Genomic DNA, 24,078 nt, shown 5'->3' with positions numbered 1-24,078 from the left:
CGAATGAAAAGACAAGCACTACCTTTTGTGCTTTTTAAAAAAGCTTCCTTCATCCAGCTGAGAGGTTTCTTTCCAAGGGAGCTATATTGCCCCCAAAATAAACCTGAAGTGGATCAAAAGGCTCTTTTTTTATATTCCTACTCTTCCCACAAGTGAAAAAAGTTCCTTTGTTACTTAAAATATCTGCGCCAGATCGTACAATGCTGTCTCTTAGCGCAAGTGCTCATTATTGTGGCTAATTTGGTCACATGTGTTTGAAGAAGAACAATGCCTCAGAAATTTTTAAAAGCAAAACAGCAATCTGCGGCGTTTGTTGTAATGAGATGTAAATTGCCAACATCGGGAGTGGAGCCGACCAAAATTTGCAATGAAGTGTTTTTCTCCCCCTCTTAAATTAAAAGCACTAGAGGCCCTTCCTTCTCTCCCCAAAGAAACCATGTGCTTTTTTGTTCCATTGCTTTCTGATTTTGTAATACCAAACGCTCGGCTTTACTGACTGGTTCATTCCTTCGTTTATCTGCTGTTTCTGAGCCTCTGCCTGAGCCTCTGTCCCGTGCCCGCCTCAGCGCCAGGATCCTCCAGAGGCATTAGGTGCCTGCAGGTGGCTATTGGTAACCCCCGTTTTGCAGGCAGGAAAGTGAGGCACAGAAAGGTGAGGTGGTGAGGTCCCGCAGCTGGGATTCACACCCGAGTCTCCTGACAAACCCCTTCCAAGATGTGCCTTTGGCTGGCCTGCCCTCCTTGCTGGGGCTGAGGTCCAGGCACCTTCTATGTGCAATGCCAGAGAAGGAGGCAGTTGCAGAGAGCAGTGCTCACACTTGTGCTAAACAGTACTGACTGTTAGGAAGAAGTTTTCCCTCAGAGCCAGAAGATCGCAGTACAATGGACTCAATATTTGACAGAACTGCCCCAGCCCCTGGGGAGACCAGTGTGATGGCAGGGGAGTGTGGGTGTGCCGGGAGCGTAAGGACCTGCTCTGAGCTGGGCCTGTGCAGGGCACTCGGGGCACAAGAAGACTGGCAGGCCCCTGGCTCACAGCAGCTGCGGTGCAGTGCTGGCCTCTAACTAGAGCCCTCAAGTATAACGCGCGTGCTGGGGGGCAGGCAGGGGCGGAGCCACGATTTACTGAGCAGCCACTCTGTGCCTGATTCTCGATTAATCATTTCATATTTTCGGTTAAGTCATTTAATCTTCAGTCTTGCCAGGTTGCTGTTGTCATCCCTCCTTCCAGGTGAGGCAACAGGGTCAGAGGTTAATTATTCATGTGTAAAATACCCATTGAGGATAGAATTTGAACTGGACACTGTGGTGAGCCCTGGACTTGGACAGAAAAAGACAGAGTCCCTGCCTACCCTCAGGCCTCACAGTCTAGCGAGGGGGGCGGGACAGGCACAGAAACAATGGGTGCATCCGATTGTCACTGGGAAGACAAAGCTTGGCTACCTGAGGAAGCTCACAACTCACCTTAGCAGTTAGGGGCAAATCCAGAATTTAAACTCCAGTCACTCTGACTCCAAGTTCCAGGCCCCAGAGATGGAGAGATGGACTTACCTCTATTTGAAGGGATGGAGCAGCCTCATGGAAGAGATAGCAGTTGAGTCAGGCCTTGAATCCCTGGTGGAGTTTGGAGAGGGGGCCATTATTGGGGGTAGAATGATCCAGACAGGGAATGGCACAGGCTAAGACTGGGAAGCAAGAAGAAAAGGGGTGGGTGTGTGTGTGTGTGTGTGTGTGTGTGTGTGTGTGTGTGTGTGCAGAGGGCTGGGCAGGCCACTGCGGGTGGAGCCTGACTCTGGGGAGGGGCCCACAGCAGGTGGAGTTCACTCCTCCCATGCCCCATACGTGTCCCTCCACAGCCATCTGAGTTGTCCCTTCTCCTGGCTCGAGGGTTCCAATTTCCACCTAGCAACCTAATTTCTACTTCATGGGCTGCAGAAAAGGGTAAAGACATTTGAGAACAGCCTCCCACCCATCCCTACTTCCACCCCTGAGTCCCTCACCTCAGCAGCAGGCTTTATTTTGGAATCTTTGCCCCGGCCCACTTGAGCCCCTTCCTCCCCCACAACTCTCTCCCTGCTCTCATGTCGTGAAGAATTTGCTGAGAGCCTGCAGTGTGCTGGGCACTGTCCTAGGGGCCAAAATTGCAAAGAGAGACACCTTTGCCTTGAAGAGCTTCACAGTCTGACCTGTACAATGGATTGGCAAGTGACTGCAAACATAATTCGCTGTGAGTACTTGTAACGCAGAGACCTCCTACCTGGCAGTGATCAGAGCGAGAGGCCTCGCAAAGGAGGCATCTCAGCTTCCCTCTGAAGTCTGGCCAGGGGGCTTAGCAGGCAGGTGAGGTGGCATTCAGGGCTGAGACAGTAATATACACAGAGGTGCGGAGTCCTGGGACAGCGCAGCATAGAAGGGACCCAAGCAAGAAGTGAGCACCAGAGGTAGATAGGAGGCTGGCCATTCTGGGCTTTAAGGAGGGTATGGTGTGCGACTTCCTTTTGAGGGTACTGGGAGCCTAAGCGAGGAAGGACATAGTCGTGCGGAGATCTCTTTGGCAGCCGTGGTGGAGACCGATGGGAGAGAACCAGGCTGAAGGCAGAACTGAACTGGATTCGTTCTCCTGTCCCACATCTCCCTCTCATAGAAGGAAAAGGAGACGTTGGAGAAAGGATGTGATCTTGCCAAAGATGACCTGTGAGTCAGCGGCTGCGTGGACCTCCCCCTCAGCCTATTTCTTTTTCCTGTTACTGAATGTCAAAGCAGGAAGCGACCTAAGATGCCAACTCAGCCATGCCTTTTAGGGGAAATGGAAGTAATTACTTCTTCCCTGCTCTAAGAAAGTACAAATAGAAACTTAACCTGAGATCTCACCCAGAGAGGAGATAAACTTTGGCATCTGCTTCTGAAACTTTGGAATTATTCATTCATTCTTTTATCCATTTAGCAAACATCCAGAGAGCACCTACTCAGTGCCAGGTGCTGGGGGCAAAGAAAAGAATCAGACCGAGGTCCAGCCCTTGAATAGGGAATGCACTGTTGGGAGAAGCTACCCGAACAATTAGGATGCTGCCAGCCCCTCACTCTGCCAGCTTCTGTCTGCATCTACAATTCACTCACCTGGGGATGCACAATTAAGAAGGCAGAGACAGGAACGGGGTCTAAATTCTATCAAAATGAGCCGTGCTTTGTTCTCCCTCGCCATCTTGCATTCAGCTTTGTGCACGGCTCACGCTTAAATTGTGGAGACTACAGAGATTCTGTCTCGTGGATGGCAGCTGCCTGCAATTCAGGAATGAACTCTTGTGGGAAGTCGTGAGGAACACTGGTAATAAAATTACCAGTGCCTTCCCACCTCCAGCTGAAGTCTAGGATGCGGCGATTGAACTCAGAACCACCCCCAGATTGTTGGTCAGGTCTTTAGCATATAGAGAGCTCTGTACCAAGTGTCCCCCTGGTTAGGGTAAGATAAGGTTGGACCATGAACGCATCTGTTACTGAAGTTACATGCACAGCATGGGACCTACTGTGGAAGTAGCTAATCTCTGACCCCGGTCCGCTCCTGAAATTTTTGCGTAGGGTGAATTTCCAGGATGCTCAGCTCTCTGTCGGCCTTCGGGGTTGCTCTCCTGCGAAAGTTAATCAACTCATTCGGCCTTATTTACTCATTTTCCTCCTGTTTCTCTGCCCTTTGGTAATCAAGACACAATAGGTGATTTAAAAAATAGTCCATCATTTTTACAAACTAATGGAGGAAAAATTATCCCCCATAGAAACCACCACCGTTTATCTAGCTTTCTTTCACTGTTTAATCTGCACATAATTTGTGTTGATTGCATTAAAATAAGAATCAAGGTAGCTGCTGGATCAGGCAATCAGGGGCCTAGTCTGCATTGTGCTTTAATTTCTTGGTTGAAATGCTCGCGTCCAGATACTAGGTCTTGGGGAATGGGAGGCCTTTGCATTTCGGTGTTTCCTTTAACCTCGGTCCATCTGCTGTGGGCTGTTCGTTCCACTGTAGGCTGAAGGGGGCGGGTGGCAAATACACAATTTGCATATCTCAGTAATTGCACCCCTTCTCCACCCAGTCTTCACAGGACCTCTTTCCTGTGCGGGAAGCCGAGTCCCCTACATTTCTATTCAGTGACACCCTAGAAGAGTGCTTCTCATTCATACTTAGAGTCTCATCCATTCTTGTCTTCCAGTTTTCCAGCTTTTGGCTGTGCCATTCACACTTCACATTATTTCCAGCCCTGGGGTTAAGTGTAATCCAATGGACACAAATAAACCAGTATATATATATATATATATATATAATTTTTGTGCCACTATGTATTGATAGATGCATAGTTAAAAATATTTGCATTTTATTTTCCTTGGAGTTCTAGACAGATCTCTTTTCTTAACTGCCTAGGTCCCGCCATTGACTTGGAAAAAGTAAAGTCAGAATGTCTCGAGCCCGAGCCGGAGTTGCGGAGCACTTTCAGTGAGGAAGCAAATACGTCGTCCTATTACCCTGCTCCTGCACCTGTCATGGACAAGTATATCCTAGACAATGGCAAGGTAGTGTTTCAAGCTCAATGTCGATTCCCTGCGAGTGTTTTTAGTCAGAGGAAAGATGCAGAGTATGGTGGGGCTTCCGAGACAGCCTGACTGGGCAGCCTCCTGGCCTGGCCCTGGGCGACTGTTTCCGGAATCCGTGTGTTGTAACTAGTGGACCTTTACTGGGACTTTTTCTTTTTCTCATCTGTTTTTTTACTATTGGGCCAGAACAACTGTAAAACTAAACTGACATTTAAAAATAGTTTATTAGTGAGAAAGATTTAAAAAATGATAGTTTGATGAAAACTGCCCTACCCGTCTGAAACCAGGTGCATAAAATTTCTAAGGTGAACGACAGATGAACTGATTTACAGATGACAAGTCAATACATATCCGTTCACCATTTATGAATCATCTGTGTGTTCTGAGCCCTGTGCTGCATACCAGGGAAGCAGAGGGAATGAGACACTTCCTTTTTGTCCCTCAGGCACATTCAAGCGGAATATTCAGCGGTGGTTGGCCCACAGTTCCAGGGCCACATACAACTCCTCAGCTTTTCTTTCGGACCCTTGGCGGGGGTGGGGTCGGGGGAACATCATGAAAGAAAACCTAAGCACTCTTAGTAATTGAAGGCAATGGAATAGCCTCTGGAAGTCTCAGAGTCACATGACGGTACAGCAGTGGGCGGAAAGAAAACTGTTCCACCATCCAGATGCTTCGTCTTGGAAGCAGTGTGCTGAGCAGCACTTGGTCTAGGCACCGCTCAAGTTCAGTTTTAGTGTTCTGCTCCCTGCCACCATAGTGTACATTCCAGACATCCCCTCGCCTTCTCCCCAAAGAATCATCTGTGTCGGGGCATTTTTCTTGCCTAATGCTTCAAAAGGTCTCTCTCTATCCACTTTTGTTCCAGCGGGACAAAAGGATTCCGGGGGGTTTTGTTTCTCATCAACAGCGGGTTGATGAGAAAGAAAAGGTGGTTGTATTTGGGTTTGTCCAGAGATATCCCTGGGACTGGCCAGACTGGGGCAAAGCAAATATTGTCAAGCCAAGGAAATGAAGCCTGTTGGTCTTCAGGGCTCTCTCCGGTATGCTGCCATTCCCTCGTCTCCCACTGGGCGCTTCCTGCCCTGCAGAGGCCGAACTGGTGGGCCAGGCTGTAGGCCCCTTCTGTGTTGCCTTCTTTCAGCCAATAGCCTTTAAAAGTCTGCTTTGCGCGGGAGAGGGAGCAGGACAGACAGAGTGGCCGCGGGAGGCCTGCAGCCCCACGTCTACGCATAGCTCTATCTCTGACCTGCCGGTGAGACCATGGGCAGGCTTTCCCTTCTCTGGGCCTCAGCTCCCCCGTCTGGAAGTGGTTGATACTCCCTTAGGGCTTTAGTGACTCCACCGAGTTGGGTAAACCCTTCCTAACTAAGGTAAATAAAAGAAAGGACTGTTCTTTCTTCCTGGACTTCTTTTTCATCTTGATTACATGGTGGAACGACTAGAGGCGTTTTCCTAAAGTAGCGTCCAAGAGATATCTCTCTGTGTCTTGCTTTGAAAACTAGACAGTTTCCGAGAATTACAGGGGCTTCTTCTGCACAGGTGTCACTTTCCCTCCAAAAAATGGGTCTCTTAAATCTCATTTAATTTTTTCACACATGACTTGCACAACAAATCTGCAGGATGCCAATTTTGTTTTTTCTTTGGTTGTTGCCAACGTGTTACTAACCTGACTTTTATTTGCAACTAATTTGTAGTCAGGCAGGGCGAAGTGCGAAGGGAGAACAAAGGAAGCAAACATACTGGAAATAGATGGCAGCTTCCCGGAGCAGCGTCCCCATGTCCCAAAAGTGGCCCTCGTTGTTCTTGGCTCGGCTGTCAATTCTGACTCTTCCCTCTCTCGCCTGCAAGAGCAAAAGCCCTAATCTCTGCAAAGCATAGGGCATTGGAATGGGGTCCGTTTCCTAGTAGGAAACTACTTTCGTCCTACAAAACATTTTACAAAGACGTTTTTTGATCAAGTCCCATCCTACCAGATGTCGTGTTTTTAATAACCTCTCTTGACACATCTTGGTCCGAAAGTGAATTGTGGTTTATGTGAGTAAAACTTGCCACAAAAGTTACTTTCTGATTTTGATGAAGTGCATTGCTTTCCTTTTTCTAAGATATTTTATTGCAAAAACTCATTAAGCCACAAAGACCAATAAAGTTTAAATAGTCTAATTTATACATAACATGCACGGGGAAACCCATCCGGACAAGAGACTTGTCTGCAGTTGTACAGCAGGTTAGAGGCAAGCAGGCAGGAACCGGAAGCCAGGCATTTGGTTCCCAGGCCAGTGCTCTTCCCAGTCTATTCTGCGGCCCCCCTGAAAACTGGGCATTGTTCTAGGTGACCCTGAGCTTTGCTGACCTCAGGAGCCCTTGTCCCAAATGCCCGGCATATACTTGTGATTGGTCTTACCCAGGGACATTTCTTTCTGTGCTATAGAGTTAGCCTTGTACTTGAGAGAATGGCAGAAAAGATTTTCTTCTCCAAGACAGAGCAGCTCATCAGAACTGAAAGCCAGTATCCTTAGAGCATATTAAATATACCATCACTTTCTTACTTTGTGTCCAGACTAGTCCTGATCACTTTGTAGGGGACAGGAGAGGCAAAGCCTCGACCCCTCCCCATGGACATGGACCTTGAAGGGCTGGATTGGGTGAAGGGTTTCATTAAGCTAGAAGTCCGGAGGGGCTAGAACTTGGTCCTGGAGTTGTTAGGACTGTTTTCTGGACTTTGGACCGGGGCTTGAAGGATCAGCAGGTTGAAGAAGACTTAATCCCTTCATTCATTCCTGAACAGGAGAGAGGCAAGAGTAGAGACATGGGTGGGGAAAGACGGCAAAGGAAGTAACAGTGATTGGAAGTGTGCTGTCCTGATGTTCTACTCAAGTTATCTCATTTAGTTCTCAAAACACCTCCACGAATCAGGTGGTGTTCTGCCTGTTATACAGCTGAGAAAAAGAAGGCTCGGAGAGGGGAAGTGACTTGCCCAAGATACTAAACTAGTTAAGTAGAAGAGCCAGGATTAACACCCAGGCATGAAGATTCCAGAGTCCATCCTCTTTCTGTTTCCACGCACTGGAAATAGAAATGAAAGCACTCGGGAGCTTCCTAGAGCGGTGGACATAGTAGGGAAAGAAAAGTTAGGCGGCTGGCTGGAAACAGGATTCTCAAGGGCCTTTCAAGCCAAGGGAGGAGGTGGGATTTGGTGTGAAAGGGAGCAGAGAGCTGTTCAGGATTCCGGGGGTTGACGTGAAACTCTGTGTCTGTCACCGACCGTGGGACTCACCTAGTCAAAGAAAGAGAGCCCTGTGTCAGGGAACTCAGTCCGGCACTTCACAGGGTGGGTTGGAGGCCACAGGGTCTGGAGGCAGGAAGGCCAGCCTGTGGCTTTTTTCCTGGGCTCCTGTCTGCAGGGGTGAAGGGCACCAGTGCTGGCCGGGGAGGTGACCCGGCAGGTACGGAGGAAAACTGCCTGGATGTAGATGGATCTGCCGTTCCCACTGTGACACTGGCCGCAGTGGGAAGGTGGGAGAGCGTGGGTTTTGTGGGCATCCAGACTTGGGTTGGAATCTTGATTCCAGATTTTAGTGATAGTACGTCTCAGGAAAAATCATTTACTCCCTGGATCTCTGTCCATGTCTGTGAAATGGGAACAAATTTTACCTATTTTTGTCTCTCAAGGTCATTATGAGGATAAGTACTTAAGGTGCAATACCTGGCAATACCTGGTTCATTATAGCACCATACCTGGTGCTCAAAAAATATTAGTGCCCCCCTTCTCTTGTAGAACTTTGGCTAAAATGACTGTGATCTTTGTTTTAACAATAACAAATTTTTTTGTTTTTGTGAAATTATAGGAAAGCAAAGCCTGGGGTAGAAAAGAACAGAGATCTGTGAAAAACCTAAGTTATCTTACATCGCTGCAGTTTTCTGACTCTCAGTTTAATCTGGTTCACGTCCCTTATTTATCCCCTATCTCTGGAAGCTTGTGTGGGTAGCTCCAGAGTATCACCAGGGGAGGTGACTAGGATTCCACCAGGGAGCAGCAGGGAACTTGTCCTCAGCCTGATCTGGCACACAGACTGCCCACCTGCAGCTTAGACTGTGGAGAAAAGGCCAGATTTGACCTTGGGCTGGTGCTGCCCAGCCAGCCCCAGGCATCTCACTCCAGGGTTGCGCATCTTCCTGAGCCCTAGGAACAGTCTGCAGTCCTGCCGTTCCTCCTTCGCCGCCGCACAGGCACAGGGAGGCCGGGCGGTCTGGTTATCTGATACCAGGCCTGCAGGGTTCTGAGCATCTTTGAGCAAAAGGAAGTCAGAGGTGGCAGGTGGATTGTTTACTTACTGACAGCCGTGGGCAGGGTGTGTTCCTTTTGTGTTTTTTTTAATGGTTGAAAAACCTCAGTAATTGGCAAAGGAAGAAGTGATATTGGCTGACCTGTCTGCTCACTGTGCAGCGCCCACCTTCCTTTCCAAGCCAAGCTTCAGTAGAAAGGTCTTTACTCACCTTTGAACGCTGGGCGTCTGCGTGTCTGTCAGACCAGAACTTCTCCCGAGACACCTCCTGGCCGGCCATGCTGATGGCCTCAGGTCTTTCTGAAGACAAGCACCTGTGGCAAAGCCTTCCCGTTCCTCTTAGGAAGTTTAGCTTATTAGCAGCTGTCTCCCCTCCACGCCCACAGAGGCCTTTCCACCCTCCGTAGACTCAGCAGAAACACAACAGAAGTGACAATGTCAGAGTCAAACTCTGTTTTTTGATGATTAGTGTTAGCATGTTTTCTGAGTTGTTGAAAGAGCCAGGAAGGAGAAAAAGTTTCGGAGCTTGTAGCTCACGGCTCGAGCATGCTGGGTCTTTAGCATTTACTGACCCCGCACCGCAACTTTGAGTGCTGCCTCAACCAGAGGCCTAAGACCGTGTCTGTTCTCTGTGCCCAGAATCAGACTGGGACACTGTGGTTGCGTTTAATTTAGAATCCTAGGTGTTCTGAGCCAGAGGGAAGTTAAAAATGAAATCTAACTCTTCCAGTTCAAGTTCATGGAAAACTGAAGCCAGAGATGGGGAAGGACCTGCACAAATATGCTCCAGTTAGTGGTGGAGCCTGGCCAGCTGTCCTCCCCGCCCCAACCGGCAGGGCTTTCAACTTGGCTGTGCACTGGGATCCCCCAGGGAGCTTTCAACCATTCTGGTGCCTGGCCCCACCCAGGTGGAACAGATGAGACTCCCTGGGAGTGGGGCCCTGGCACCAGGCGCTTTTGTAGCCAGCCAGGTGACCTTGTGCACAACTACGCAGAGAGCCGTTGCGCTAGGAGGGCGTGCGTCCCAGGGTGTTTGCGGGAGAAGCAGAGAGGTCTCTCTGAGGGGTAGCAGAGAAAGGACTCACACATAGGTGCTCCTGCCATTTGGTCAGGCTCCGAGCGGCCTGTGACAACGTGAGTGTGGTGTAGAGTTCCGGGTCTGCCACTTCATAGCTGGGTGACTTCTGATGAGTGGCTTCCCCTTTCTCAGCCTGGCTTTTCCATCTGAAATGGACGGAGTGTCCCAACACCTTCCTCCAGGGTTGCCGAGAGGATTTGAGGTAGTGGGTATAAGGCACTAGAATAAGACCTGGTTTTCAGTAAATGAGTGTTATTATTCCCCTTAAAGAAAGTTAATTTAGCATTTATGGAAAGAATCCCATATAGTTATGCAGGTATGTCTTTTAAAGGACAAGAAGGGTTTCCGGCTGCCATCCTGTCCAACTAAACAGGTGCCCGCGTCCTTACCCCTTTCAGGTCCACCTGGGAAGCGGGATTTGGGTTGATGAGGAGAAATGGCACCAGCTACAAGTAACCCAAGGAGATTCCAAGTACACAAAGAACTTGGCAGTCATGATCTGGGGGACAGATGTTCTGAAGAACAGAAGCGTCACAGGAGTTGCCACAAAAAAAAAGAAAGACGCCGTCCCCAAGCCACCCCTCTCGCCTCACAAACTAAGCATCGTCAGAGGTAGGTCACTGCAGCGGAAATGCAAGGGCTGAGCTCTGTCCTTCACCCTGCAAAGGATGCATCAGGCACGTTTCATTTCAACAAACCCTGCTGAGTCCAGTCCGCACCAGGCTCTGGGCTGGGCACAGGGACACGGGGCCAGAGGTGGACCTTGTCCCAGAAGAGCTCACCTTTAACAGAGCTGATGAGCTGTGGACATAGGACAGTGCAAGGAGCTAGCATGGGAGAGAGACAGTGTGTCAGGGAGTTAGTTCTCAGGAGAGGAAACCCTAGCTGGAAAACCAGGGAAGGATTCCTGGCAGAGGGGTCACTGAAAATGCATCAGACATGTAGACACGTGTGTAAAGAGAGATTCCTCCGGAGGCAGAAGCACCCGGAACAAAGGCATGGAGATGGGGAAGGAGCGCTGCTGTGTGCAGAGAGGAGAGGTCAAGACAGGGCAACACAGCTTGTGGAGTCCCAGCCTCGTGCCTGTAGCAGTTAATGAGATAAAGACCAGCTGAGGGGCACCGTTTTCAGTCTCCGTTCTGGTGTTTGGGAGAGGTTGGGGGAAGGCAAAGAGACACGGTATCTATCATTCGTCTCCCTAAAGACATGGCTATATCCTGGACACTTTGATTTTCTTTCCCTTCCTTTCTTCCTCCCTCCCTCCCTCCCTCCCTTATCTTGCCCCTCTTCTTTGTCTCTCCTACTCTCTCTCCTTCCAGTCGCTGAGCTCATATCCTTTGCCAGGCCCTCTACTGGGTATTGAGGACACAAAGGGATGAGGCACAGCCTCCATCTGTAAGGAGCTCACAGTCTCATGGGGAGGATGAACACAAGAGCACCTAGTTACTGTACAGATAATTCAACGTCCAGAGACAGGCAGGGAAGTACACGGGAGCAGAGAGGATGCTACAGTACTTGCTGATTTTTCTGAGCACTCACTATGTGTCAGGTTCTGAGTTTTGTTTTTATGGTTCTATTTTAAAAAAGTACTTTTACATATATTAACTCATTTAATCCTTGTAACACTCCTACTGTTGGCTACTATTATTATCCGTTTTATAGCTGAGGAAACGGAGACACAGCGATGTTAAGTAACTTGCCCAGATCATAATAGCTTGTAGGGGTAGAGCCAGGGGTCCAAGCCCAGAGGGCCAGCTTCGGAAGCTGTGTTTCTAGCCACCCGTCTCTAAGTGTCCAGTTTTGATGAAAGAAGTAGGACATAATCAGTCACAACATACATTTTGAGCAGGCCCTGTGCCAGGTTTTGGGACAGATGACAAATATGTCCATGAACAAGTCAGGTAATTTCAAGTACAGATGAGGGCTGTGAAGATCGTCGTGTGAGGTGGAAGGATGCAGAGGCTGGTGTCAGCTGGGGTGGTTGGTGAAGGCCTGTTTGAGGAGGTGAATGCGAGCTGGGTGTGCAGGAGGCAGCCCCGAGACAGTCTGAAGGGCACCAAACAGGCGGGACAAACAGCAGGTGTGCAGGCCCACTGAAGGGATGCAGAAGCCCCGGCGACTGCAGTCGTGAGTGAAGGGAGAGTGAGCTCAGGGAGGTGGGCGAGAGCCAGTCTTGTAGGGGCATGAAAGGCACAGAAAGCAGCCTGAATTTACTCCACTTGCAGGAGAAAAGCAGTGGAGGTCTTCCCATCAGGCAGTGACCAAATAGGAGATCAGTTAGGAGGCTGGTGCAGTGGCTTTGGGGAGAGATGGTCGTACCATGGACCAAGGTTATAGCAGTGAGAGGAAAAAGGAGGGTCAGATCTGGGTATATTTTGGAGGTCAAGGTGGCAGGACACAGGTTAACTGACCAGCCTGAGGTCACAGCTACAAGATTTCAGAGCCTGGATCCTAACCCACACCCTAGATGCTGGTCTGGGACTTGTGCCACTGTAGCATGCTGCCTCCCTTTGCCTGTCTGACTCATGATTAATTGATTTAGGCAGCCACTTATTTTTAGACAATCAGAGGTAACCTTTAGTTGGCCCGCTATCTGAACTGGTGGAGCTTAATTTGGGAGGTCACCCCGAGGTAAAGGCTCTCTGGGGGGGCAGCCCTGGCCTTCCTGGTAGGTGGCTGACCTCATTCTGTGATACGTGTTGCAATGTGACTCAGCAGGTCCCAGGTGCCCTCGAATGACTGGCTGCCCTACCACTGCCACGTGGTGTGAGTCATCTGCTGTGTGTCTGCCTCGGGCACTAGTCTGACTGAATCAGATTCATCTCCACGTCCTCATTGCCTAGCACTGGGCCTGGTCACAGAAGGAGCTCAGCAGACAAGGGCTGAACGAGTGACCCTGAGACCAGCCTGCATGCTGATCCCCTGACTGACCCTTGGTGTGATTTCGTATAAATCTCTTTCCCTCCATGTCTCAGTTTCCTTGGCTGAACACTTGCCTCTTAAAACAGTTAAGAAGGCTGTCTCAAATTATGGTTTGCCAGTAGTTGTGTGAGGTGTCGAAAAGAAGTTATCGAGCTCCTTGACAAGTGAGCTGACTCTGGAGCCAGTGTGACTGCGGGATGGTCACCGCATTGAAGTTCACGGTTGCTCAGTGCTTTTCAGCTTCCAGGCGCTCCCGTCAGCTCCCAGTGCCTGTGATGGAAAACAGAAAGTGGAACCAGGTACCCAATGCCTGGTGTGGAGCCCCGGCTCCGCTTTGGATTAACTTTGAGCTTACCCTGGTTCATGCCGTAGTTCCGTTTCCCCAAGCCTTATGCAGCGTCAGTACCCAGCAGATGCCTGGTGTCCTCACCACACTCCCAGTCCTGGCTTCCCAGTGGACCAGTTAATGTCACAAAAAGTAAATAGGCATTTTTACTGCTCTTCAAACCCCATTCAGATGATGTTGTATGCGGCTTACCGAGTCCCCGGTGCTACAGAACAATCTAGAAGAAAACACCCTAGCTTTGTGGCGTGGGGCCGTTGAAGATTCGTTGTCTTCAAGCCTTCAAGCTCCTCCAAGTTTCCCTCCCTGGTCCGCCCCGCCACTTTGCAAGCTCTTTGCAAGCCTTCTCTACTTTCCCCAAACACGACAGTCCACGCCTCTCTCAAAAGACAGCCTTGTCTCTTCCTTCACCAGGAAAAGAAATGGAACTCCCACAGCTTTGAACCAGCACATCCACAGTCCTAACTGTCCCCCGTTCTTCTGCCTCGTGCCTCCACAGGAGAGTATCCCTCTCACTTGGGACTGGCTATTGTCTTCCTCTGGATCCCGCCCACCTGCCTTCCTGAGGACCTGTTCCTCCAATTACATTCCCGTTCTCCTGCTCCTTCCCGGCCTCACTGAAAGGTGCTCTGACTACCCATTTCTCAGAAAACAAAGCGCTCCCTAGAGGCCACCACCACCACCACCCAGCTGCTGCCGTGTCTCTCTTTGCCTTTTCACATCTGGGTTTCTTGCAAGAGTTACCCACACTCACCACCTCCGTTCATGTGTAACTGCCCAGCTGTCGGGCTGCCACTCCCAGCCCTCTACTTAATCTGTTCTTGGTGAGTGTGGGTAACTATTCCCTGTGACTTCTCCCTAAATCCAGGGCCCATCTCACCACCTCCCTGGAGGTGAGACAGGACCGCTCCTCCTTCACTGAGAAGCCCATCCTGCACACTCCAGATTTCCTCCTGCTGCCTGGCCTCTTGTCCACCTGTGGGCTCCTCTTGCACTTCCCTCTGCTCTGCCTCCAGCCCTCTTCTCTCTTGGTCTACAAAGCTTTCCTCAGCCGAGCTCACGGCCCATGGTCCCCATTGCCCTCAATGTGCCCACGGCCCTGGGGTGAAACCCACGTTCCCCATGCTGGCTGATGCCTGGTGACCTGGCCCCTGGCAACCCCTCTGACCTCATCTCTCACCACCTGTCCCATTTCCTTCTGGGCATGAACCATAGAGGCCTTCTTCCAGGTCCTTCCTGATCCTGCTGCTTCGAGAACCTCCCCTTCATAAAGCCTCCCCTGCCCTCTTAGGCCCGAGTACCTTATGCCTCTGTTCTCTTGTTACTGTACCTTTGCTTCCCAGGAGCGCCAGTCCAGCCGCAGCCCTTGAGCACACACGTGCTTGGCCGCCATGCAGGTGAATGAGAAGGAAACTGACTTGTCCAAGGCCTTGCAGCTGGCTGGATCGGAGCCAGCAGGAGTGCGCTGGCGGGCGTCCCTGGCCTCCAGAGGTTCTCTGCCGTACACTGTTTATTTACTTATTCGCTACAGCCAGGCCGGCTTGAAGTCTGTCTCCCACCCCCAGACACCCCCATTTGGGGCTTCATTATTTGAGCTCTCCCAGATTGCGTTTGACTAGCTTTTCCCATGCAAGCTGTCTGCCGGGTTGAGACTGTTTGTATTTATTTTGTATGATTTTATCACATTCAGCCACATTTGCCGTATACAAATGGCAAAAGCCTTGATGCTCACAGGGTTGGTGAGCATTTTCTGCTCTCTGATTTTAAAATCACGTCTTACCGGGTAGCAGGGGGGTGGGGCGAACACGGACGCTGCTGTAGAAAGGACCGCGGGAGGGCTGGCGGACAGGCTCGCTTTGGTGTCTGGCTCCAGAGTGACAGTTAAACCTCATTAAGGTCAAATGACCTTTTGCAGAGTGTCTGAGTTTTCCAAATGAGCCCCAGCATTGAGTTCTGGTTAATTTTAATAACTTTTTTAATAGGACACATCAGTCCCATTCTAAACCTTGTTAATTAAGCAATAATCTCAAATGCTCCCTCGCAGAGGGAGACATTCCTGGCAACTGCACATGATTGACATCGAGAGTGTCACGAAAGCCTCTTCGTCACCCCGCGGGGCGCTCGGCGCCCTCACCCCAAGGGGGAGTGATTGGAGTGCTGAGGAGGCCTCTCTGGAAACTGCCCACACATGCTCCTTTCTCTTCCTGCATCTTCTCCAGCTCACGCTAGGGTCTCTGAGGGCCACGCACCCACTACCCTCCCTGCCCCATCCCTCTCCTTTGCCTCTTTACCACCCTTATTACCTTCTGGGGACTCAGAGATGGAAGAAGGTCCCTGGGTTATCTGGTTTGACGTCCTGCTTTCCTAGCTCTTGAAACTGAGACCCAGGGAGGTTCCCAGGAGCGGTGGCACAGCCGCTAGGTTTAGAGCCAGATGCCTGAACTTCAGAACAGGTCTCAGCCCAGGTGTCTCCCTCGTTGGCTTTGGGTTCGAGCAAGGTCACTGTGAGTGTCTGCTTTCTTCTTGTCCTGGGCTGGAGGGTGGGGGGTGCCCAAGTGTTCCGTTCTGTAGGGAAGACAGCGTGGTTGCAGTTTATTAGACTCCGACAAGTGCTGTGACAGAGAAAGACCCGGGCAAGTGTGCAAGCACAGGGCTGTAGGCAGAGTGGCGTCTCCTAACCCAGTCTGGCAGGTTCCAAGAAGGCTGCATGGGGAAGAATAACCAGGAGTTAGGGCCAGGGTAGTCTGAGAAGAGAAGAGCGAAGACCCTGACTTGTGGGCCGGTCTGGAATGAGGAGGTGGATAAAGCTGGTGGATAAAAGCAGGGCGACTGGAGAGAGACGGAGCCCCTCCCTTCTTGGCTGGGTCCCTATGGAAAGGCCAAGACAAGTGAAGATTCGTGGGGCTTGGGAGTGGTCAGGAAGTAGTGGAGTCAATAAAGGTTTTAAAGGCTTCTCTGTGCATAAGCCCTCTCAGTGGGGAGGGGGTGCCCTGGAGAAAGAACACCTGTAGCACGTGCACCTGCAGCAGGAATGGCCCCCGGAGGCAGGCTGGCCGCATGCCCAGGGAAGGGCTCAGAGTTGGGGGAGGCCACAGTGGATTCTGCCCATTCCTCCTCCCTTTGTCCAGGCCTCAGGCTCCTCGCATGTAAGTGCCAGGTTAGCTCACGTTAGTTAGTCTCGGTGATCCCCTCTGGCGTCGACGTTCTGCATCTGTCAGAGGATTACCGGCCACGGGCTGGCCTGGTACCCCAGATTTTGTTCATCTGGTGTAGCAATTCCTTAAGACTGGGTTGTCATTCCTGTTCTGCAGGTGAGAAAGCTTAGGTTCCAGGAAGTTAAAAGTCTTGCCCATAAAGACGAACCCTTGTGGTGCATTCCTAGCCCTCTTAAGTCCAGAATGTTTATGTCCCCTCAGGTTTGGCTGGAAGAACATTAATTGATTCCTTCATTTAGCAGATACTTATTTAATCTTGCCCCCATCCATGCACTGTGCTCGGTGCTGGGAGTGAACAGTTGTGTATACACTGAAATAATCGTAAGGCCCATATAGGTGCAGTGTTCCTCTCAGTTTGAGAAAGGCTTGCAAAAACTTTACCTCGATGCCTCAAGGCAGCCTTAAAAAGATGCACTTTGATCTGTCATCCCTGTTCGTGGGGGGAGGAACCGGGGTAACGATGTGCCCCAGGTCCCAGGCCAGGAAGTGGGCTGCAGCCAGGCTCTGGGCAGGCCCACATCCCAGCCAGCGGCAGACTCCATGCAAGCAGCTGTCTTCAGCCTCATCAGCAATCACCGTGACAGGACCCTACTTCACACCCACGAGCAGGTGGTCAGAGCCTTGCCTACCTGACCAGGCCGTGCACCGTCCTTGAGGACCCTGCTCTCGGAAAGCCAGGCGGCAGAACCGCTTTGGAAAACAATTGCCTAGGCCCCACCTTCGTGAAGTCGAATGTGCACCCACCCTGACATCAGCAGTGCCGCTCCTGGGCCAGTGCTGGGGCATTTCCTGCCCGAGTGCCCGGGAGACACATGCCAGGGGGTTTGTGATCGCAAAACACTGGCAGTGACCCAAGCATCCATTGACAATACAGGGGATCAGCAGAGGGTGGAATAGACATACAATAAAACGCCGCCCATCAGTGAACATGAATGACATGCAGCCATACGCTTGGACATGGGTGAATTTCAAAACTGTAATATTGAGTGAAAAAAAGAAAGAGATGTATGTAGAATATGGGCACACTTATAAAAAAGTAAAAAAAATACAGGGAAAAGTAAACAATGCATTATTTAAGGATGTATGCATGTATTATCATTAAAAAGGAAAGACAAGCAAAAATTCAGGACAGTGGTTACTTCCAGAGAGGGCGAGGAGAGGGTGGGGTGGGGGCGGGGCAGCCTGGGGCTCCAGAGGGGCCATCAATGTCTCCTTAAGCTGGGTGGTGGGCACATGGTTGTTTTATCATTATTTTAAAGGGTAAATTTACAGTATATATGTGTTCTTTTCTACGTATATTTTGCGATGAAACTTTGAAAATATCGTACCACATAAGTGAATCGGTATTTGGTAAGTATGTCGGGAGGCACATTTTCTCCCCTCCCACCCCCCCAAAAAAAGATTTGTACTCAACTGACCATTAATCCTTGGCCTTCTTGTTTCTTTTCCCTGTCTAGAGTGTTTATATGACAGAATAGCACAAGAAACTGTGGACGAAACTGAAATTGCACAGAGACTCTCCAAAGTCAACAAGTACATCTGTGAAAAAATCATGGATATCAATAAATCCTGTAAAAATGAAGAACGAAGGGAAGCAAAATACAATTTGCAATAAACTTTGGATTTTTCATAAAGCCGTCTCGTTTTCCTTGCGTGGTGTGTGGTTTGCGGGCGAGGGTGCCGTCTGGATCGGACCAAGCGTGCATGGTGGTGAACGGGCAGTGAGCCGTAGGATTCGGGGGTCGGCGGTGTGTTCTGAACTTGGACTTCCCACTGCAAAGAAGGCAGGTGGATCTGCTGAGACGCAGGCAGCAGCCCGGCACCGGAATCGTTCTGGGGATAGGGAAAATGTGATCGCTGTGGCGAGGGGCAAAGTGTCTCTGCCTCGCCTGTCACTTGGCCCAGAATTTGAACCGACATTTTTACCACTCAAGGACTTCTATCTCTGTTCCTCTATTTTGTTCTATAATAAAGCTCCATTAATTCTTTGATACAGACATTTTTCTCATTTATTTAAGGGTATTAAGTGCACAGTGGAGGTGGCCAGTGTCCTTTGAGGGGCGGAACATTCAGGCTGAAGGAGGCAAAATTCTTAAGGGATGTGGTTGCCGACTACAGATGTGAAGGGCTATCTCGACAGCAGATTGCTTTCTCTTACTTCACAGGACAGATCTAGGACCAGCCACCCTTCTCACTCAAGGTGATCGGAGATTCAGCTTCCCGGATAATCTTTGTAAAGGGGTAGGTGGGGGTTGGTGATGTTAGATGTGGCCCAGGGTTACCGTCAGGAAGCTGGGGTCAGGCCACCTGCTGTCAGCTTGTTCCTCTTATCTTGTATCTCAAATGATCTTTCAAGTTACACGATTTTTTATCTCATTCAATAACTGAGTCTCAAAGTTGCCTGTCGTGCAACCTGGCAAACCACATGTGATCTTCCTGTTGATTTGCACTTTCCTTTCCGTAATGCCTGTGAAGTCAGCATGGTATGTTGGAAATGGCAAGGGCGTGGGGCTGAGCACCTGGGTTTCAGGCTTCGCTCCCCACTTGCCCTGGGCTTAACCTACCCTCTTCCGTTCTGTAAGAAGGAGATACTATCTACTTTGCAGAGTTGCCGTAAGGAGAAATGTGTGTGTGTGTGTGTGTGTGTGTGTGTGTGTGTGGCTCAATAAATGTTGGTAAGCATTATTTTCTTCATTTGTGGTTATCAGCTTTTAGGCGTCAGTTGGAAGACGCCGGACTCTTATTTCGCCTACGGGTTAGCCTCTAGACCATGAAACCATTGGTGGCCTGTAAGCCACAGCTCTGCGTCACTGGGGCAGGACAGGGAGGCAGTGCCTCTGTGAGTAATTTTATGCCAGTAAAGTAAATAATTATTTATAATGTGGAATACTATATGCTCGCTAGTAAGATGTGTAGATGTGAATTTCCTTTCATGCTATTTTTCCCAGCTCTCCCCAAACTAGCAGTGTGATCTTGGACCAAACACTTAACTTCTCAGAGTCCCTATCAGTGTAATGAGGGAAACAATGCCTGTGGCGCGGGCTGCGTGGGTAATTAAGTAACGACAGTGGCAGCAACAACAGATACTTAATATGTGCCAGGGCTTTTCTAAGTGTTTCACATGGGTCAGCCCATTTCATGAGGTCAGTAAGGTGAGTGACACCGACGCTCAATCAGTCCTTGTTGTGAAGGCGTGTTCCCTGTAATGGTGCGGCGCTGTGGGGCAGCGAGGGCCTGGGCCGGATGGAAAGTGTGAGAGACTGGGAAAAAGGGTGCGTTGGACTGGAGCTCATCTCTACTCCCCAAGCACGGCAAAGATACAGACACCCAGAGGCAGGGAAATCTCTACTTAAAAAATGCTGTGACGTGTGAAAGTGCTTGTGTAATATATGAGGCATATGTTAGGGACAGAACCGGGTTCTGACAGATGTTGGGATCTGACTTCAAATCCTGACATTTTCACTTCTGGAAAGGTTCCCTGGGCTCTTTGGGGCTCGTTTCTTCTGAAGCGGAAACCAGTCCATAGCTCGGTTTCTAGGGCTGTTGTGGAGAGGAGTCCAGCCAGGTAACACCTGCAGGAAGGCTCTGCAAGTCTCGAAGAGCCGTGCGTCTGCTCGTTACCCTTAGTTTCTGAGGCAGAGTGAGGTCAGAAGTGGATGCGACAAGGGAGGACCCAGGAGCCGATTCCGATGGGGAATTTCGTACACTGGTTAGACTGAGCGGTGTTTGAACACCTGCTGTGTACCTGGTGCCCTGTTCCTGTTATATGAGGGCGAGGCCACCATTCTTCTACCCGCACAAAGGAGGACAAGGGCCCAGAAAAGGCTAAATAACTTCTCGTCCGGGGTCCCAGGAGTCGTCAGCAGAGGAGCAGGGGCAGACTTCAAGTCTGTGCAAAATGCGCCCTTTCCGCTCTTCCCAGAAGGGTGAGTGGGCTGCTACGGTCTGGGCTGAGAATCTTCCTGTGTAATCTCAGGGCGCGTGAAGGAGAGGCCCAACCTAAGCGATCAGTCAACGGAAATCATTCTCATTAACTGAAGCCATTTGGAGGCACTGGGAATAATTGTACTATTTATGAGACTTCACAGTTTTATTACATTCAAATATGTTCAAGGGCATTTTGTGTTAGAAGAAGATTTTCTAAACCTGTCCAATATTAAGAATGTGCTGAGGCGCCTGAAATACAGATTCCTGGGCTTTGGCTTAGAGAGCTCGATTCAATAGGTCTGAGATAGAGCCGGGAACGTGTGTTTTTGCAATAGTGCCACTTCTGGGTAATACCAGTCTAGCAGAAGTCCTGCTTCAATGAAGAAAAAAGAGTGTTTCTGGACTGAAAAAGACCTGCTCCTTCTAAAGTGCCTGAGGATATTTGAAATTAAGAAGAAGTTTTTCTCTTAAGCAGCTGAGAATCTGCCCAAACCCCTCGTTTAGAGTTACTCTTCCACGCTCACCAAAAGCTGTGCCGTTGGACATGATGCCGAAGTTGGCTTCAGTCTAGGCACCGATGATTTTCCCCGTCCCGTTGCACTTCGATTCTTCCTTCTGACCCTTGTCCTTCGGCGCCAGCGAGCTGCGGGGTGGGACAGGTCGGTCAACACTGACCCGGCGGGGTCTGGACTCCAGGTTTGGGCACTGCCGTCAGAGCCCTGGCGACAAGTCCTCCGTGCCAGATGAAGCGCAAAAACGTGGCTTGTTTTTATTCTCTGGCTGAGGAAAGTGAGTTAGTGACTGTTATGTGCCCAAGGGTTTCTTGGCTGTATTTCTAAATTATGCCTTTTTTTAGTAATTATAAAGAAAAAACACTTTGAAGAAATTTGGGGGAAAGTAGGGGAAACATTCCAAATCGCGCTGCTGCAAGCATTGTGATCTCCGTCCTAGGCCTTTTCTCCAGGGTGCAGCTATGCTTGACGTGCCTGTGATCGTAGCATACGACAGGTTTGTACCCTTCCCTTTCCATTTAACACCGTCTCCTGCTGCTCCGCCAAATTCACAGCCATCAGCTCGAACACCCGCCCAGTGGATGGGCATCGCGCTACAGTCTGGCAAACAAGTGTCCGGCCGTGCACCGACTCTCGGGGCTGCCACTTCATGGAAGTCCTACGCTTTGGTCCAGCACAGGTGGTACTGTGAGCTTGAGTTTAGAAGGTCACTGCATTCGAGTCCATTTCCCTACTCCGGCACCCGCTACGTCACATAGGGTGAGTTCCTTTATCTTTCTGAACACCGGCTTCTTCACCTGCAACACAGAGAAATTTCTAGTTATGGGGGACTGAGAATGTAATTGAAGTGTCCCAGTGAGATGGGTAAATGGCCGCCAATGTTAATGTTGGCATTCCTCCCCGCCCTTCCCGTCCCCTCCCCTCCCTTCCATTCTCCCTGTGCCTATTCAAACTTCACATTAGTGTGCTCCTATCTTGTCTCTGACCTGCTCAGACCTTGGCTTTCACTCCTGCCTTTGGCCCTCCAGACACCTAGTGCTCATTGCTCAGCACCCAGTACTCATGGGCGTCCCCTGCACATCGACCTCAGCCCCCACTCTCTGTCACCCAGGTGGCCCATTTTTTCCTTCCTTGCATTTTTAGGTTGTTGATAAATATATTTTGTGTGCAATTTTTTCCTTTATATTTTTATCATTTTCTTGGGGTCGTTTTATCTGGATCAAAAGGAATAACATATTTAACATTGTTGATGCACATAATGGGTGTGACCATGACTTAAATTATTTTTCCAGTTTTGGTGAAAACCAGTGCCTCATTATATTTTCTTTGATTATTTCCGAGACTACACATCTCTCCAGAGTTTGGTTTCTTGGTAACAGAAAACAATAGCTTAACCTATAAGCATTTCCAGTAGAATCAATTTCGTTTTCCGTGTTTAGTTTTCTCTTGACCAATGTGCTTACTTGGGGCACATAATTTTTACTTTTATATCTGCAAACACACACACCAACAGATATTGGTGTTACTTCTTTTGAAGGGGTTGATCAGTTTCTGCCAAGCAGCTATGAAGCTCATATGGAGGCTTATCAAAGCTAAGGGCCAAAAGCGAACTTCCAGGTCCTCTGCCCCGATCTCTCCGCTGGGAGCAGTGCCTTGCCGCACCACGCTTGTGTGCCTCCAGGCGTGGGGTTCATCTTCCTACCCAAGAGCCCACCAGCGTCTGCCATCGCGGGGATGTTCTCTTGTTGAGCTAAAAATTCACGGTGCTGAGACTTCTTAGGTCACTCAGGCGCTCTCCCCTGAAGTCACGCAGACGCTTCTACGTAGAGCTCTTTGCCGAGCTGAAGGTGACACTCGGGTCTCTTCACCGACTAATAAGTAGCTCACATTCTCTCCCACCACGTCTCACATGAGGGATGCTGCCCAGGAGAGAGTGGAGACTCCGGATTTAGGCGGCTCTGTGTTTCAGTGCTGTGGCCACTTACGAATGTGTGACCTCGAACAAGTTCTTAACCTCTCAGCTTTATTTTTCTCATTTTAAAAGTGGGAATATATTACTTCCTCACAGGATAGCATTGAGAGCTATAGAAGATAATGTGAGTAGGGTACCTAGGTATTCGATATGTCTTAATTCCCTGGCCCTAAGACTCTTACCATCCTGGTTGCTCTTTTACAGCTGCGTCTCTAAAAGGTGGAGTTCAGGACTGGACGCTGATCTAGGAAGGGCCTGATCAGTGAGATTGTTACCTCGTACCCCTGGGCGGCATGTCTCCATTAATGTGGCCTGGCCTTGAATTAGCGTCTTTAGCGGCAGAATTGTCTCATGTCGAGTTTGTCGTCACCAAAGCTCCAAGGTCTCATATTGAGCTTGTGGTCCTTGCTCCCTCTTTTTGGCTAAGAATACTTGTCCCTTTAGTTCACTGTGTTTTAGGAAAACGAGCCTAGATTTTGAAGCCAGAGAAATTCACACCAAATTCAAATCCTGACATCGCTGTTTATTAGAGGAGAGGAGATGTCCGCAGCCCCAGTCCCCTCGTCTGTCACACAGGGTCACGGTGGCCTTCCTGTCCGACCTCTGAGCCAGGCCCAGAGCCACCACCCCAGTTCCGAGCTTCAGAAAATGTGTTTCTGTGTTCCCTTTTCCTTCCCTCTTCCATCCTAACAGCTCTTCATACCCCTTCGCACCTCGATGCTGTGTTCTTAAATACACTCTTAAATGAAACACAGAACTTCTCATTTCTCTCTGTTCCATTTCATCGGATTGGTTTCAGCCCAACATTCCAGCTGGTTGAGATCTTCTTTTCCATTTGTGTTTAAAATATAAAACAAAATTCGAGGAAAGCCAAAAAAGAAAACCCAGCTATAATCCCAAGAGCCGGGCCCAACACACGTTCCCTCCTGGGAGCCCCGCCTGTGGGTCCAGGGGTCTGTCCCCCACGCCTTTGTCCACAGCAGCAGGCCAGCCTCCCCCATCACACTCGTTCCTGTAACGTCATGGGGCAAACACGCCCCCTCTGCTGCCTGGTTTACGTAGGTACCTTTTTAATGCCCTTCCCAACAGGGGGCCATGGTTACCTTCTTATCTCTTCTCTACATGTTTGTCTCTCATGTCTGGCTGTTAGAGATTGTGAAGCCATGACCCTTCATGGCTGTTTGTTTCTCAGAGAAAATTCTCAGTGGTGAGCTAATGGGGTTACAGGGCAAGAACATTTTT

General features: G+C 49.8%; 2 protein-coding genes across 9 annotated transcripts in view; both read left to right on the top strand.

Annotated features, from left to right (window-relative positions):
* The window catches only part of BEND5 (BEN domain containing 5), a 48,309-nt gene extending 29,891 nt beyond the window's left edge, over positions 1-18,418 (top strand). For all 6 annotated transcript variants that reach the window (XM_045204178.3, XM_024571128.4, XM_024571131.4 and 3 more), the window contains 3 exons: positions 4,412-4,560; positions 10,344-10,557; positions 17,883-18,418. In XM_045204178.3, the coding sequence (XP_045060113.1) occupies positions 4,412-4,560; positions 10,344-10,557; positions 17,883-18,040 (521 nt within the window). In that variant the 3' untranslated portion in view covers positions 18,041-18,418. The remainder of the gene's footprint in view (positions 1-4,411; positions 4,561-10,343; positions 10,558-17,882) is intronic.
* The window catches only part of AGBL4 (AGBL carboxypeptidase 4), a 1,086,758-nt gene that overhangs the window by 879,056 nt on the left and 183,624 nt on the right, over positions 1-24,078 (top strand). The window lies entirely within an intron of this gene.

Source organism: Desmodus rotundus, chromosome 3, assembly GCF_022682495.2.
Source record: "Desmodus rotundus isolate HL8 chromosome 3, HLdesRot8A.1, whole genome shotgun sequence".
Classification (NCBI taxonomy): domain Eukaryota; kingdom Metazoa; phylum Chordata; class Mammalia; order Chiroptera; family Phyllostomidae; genus Desmodus; species Desmodus rotundus.
The sequence above is the reverse complement of the archived record's forward strand: the minus strand, read 5'-3'. Positions and strand labels throughout refer to the sequence as shown.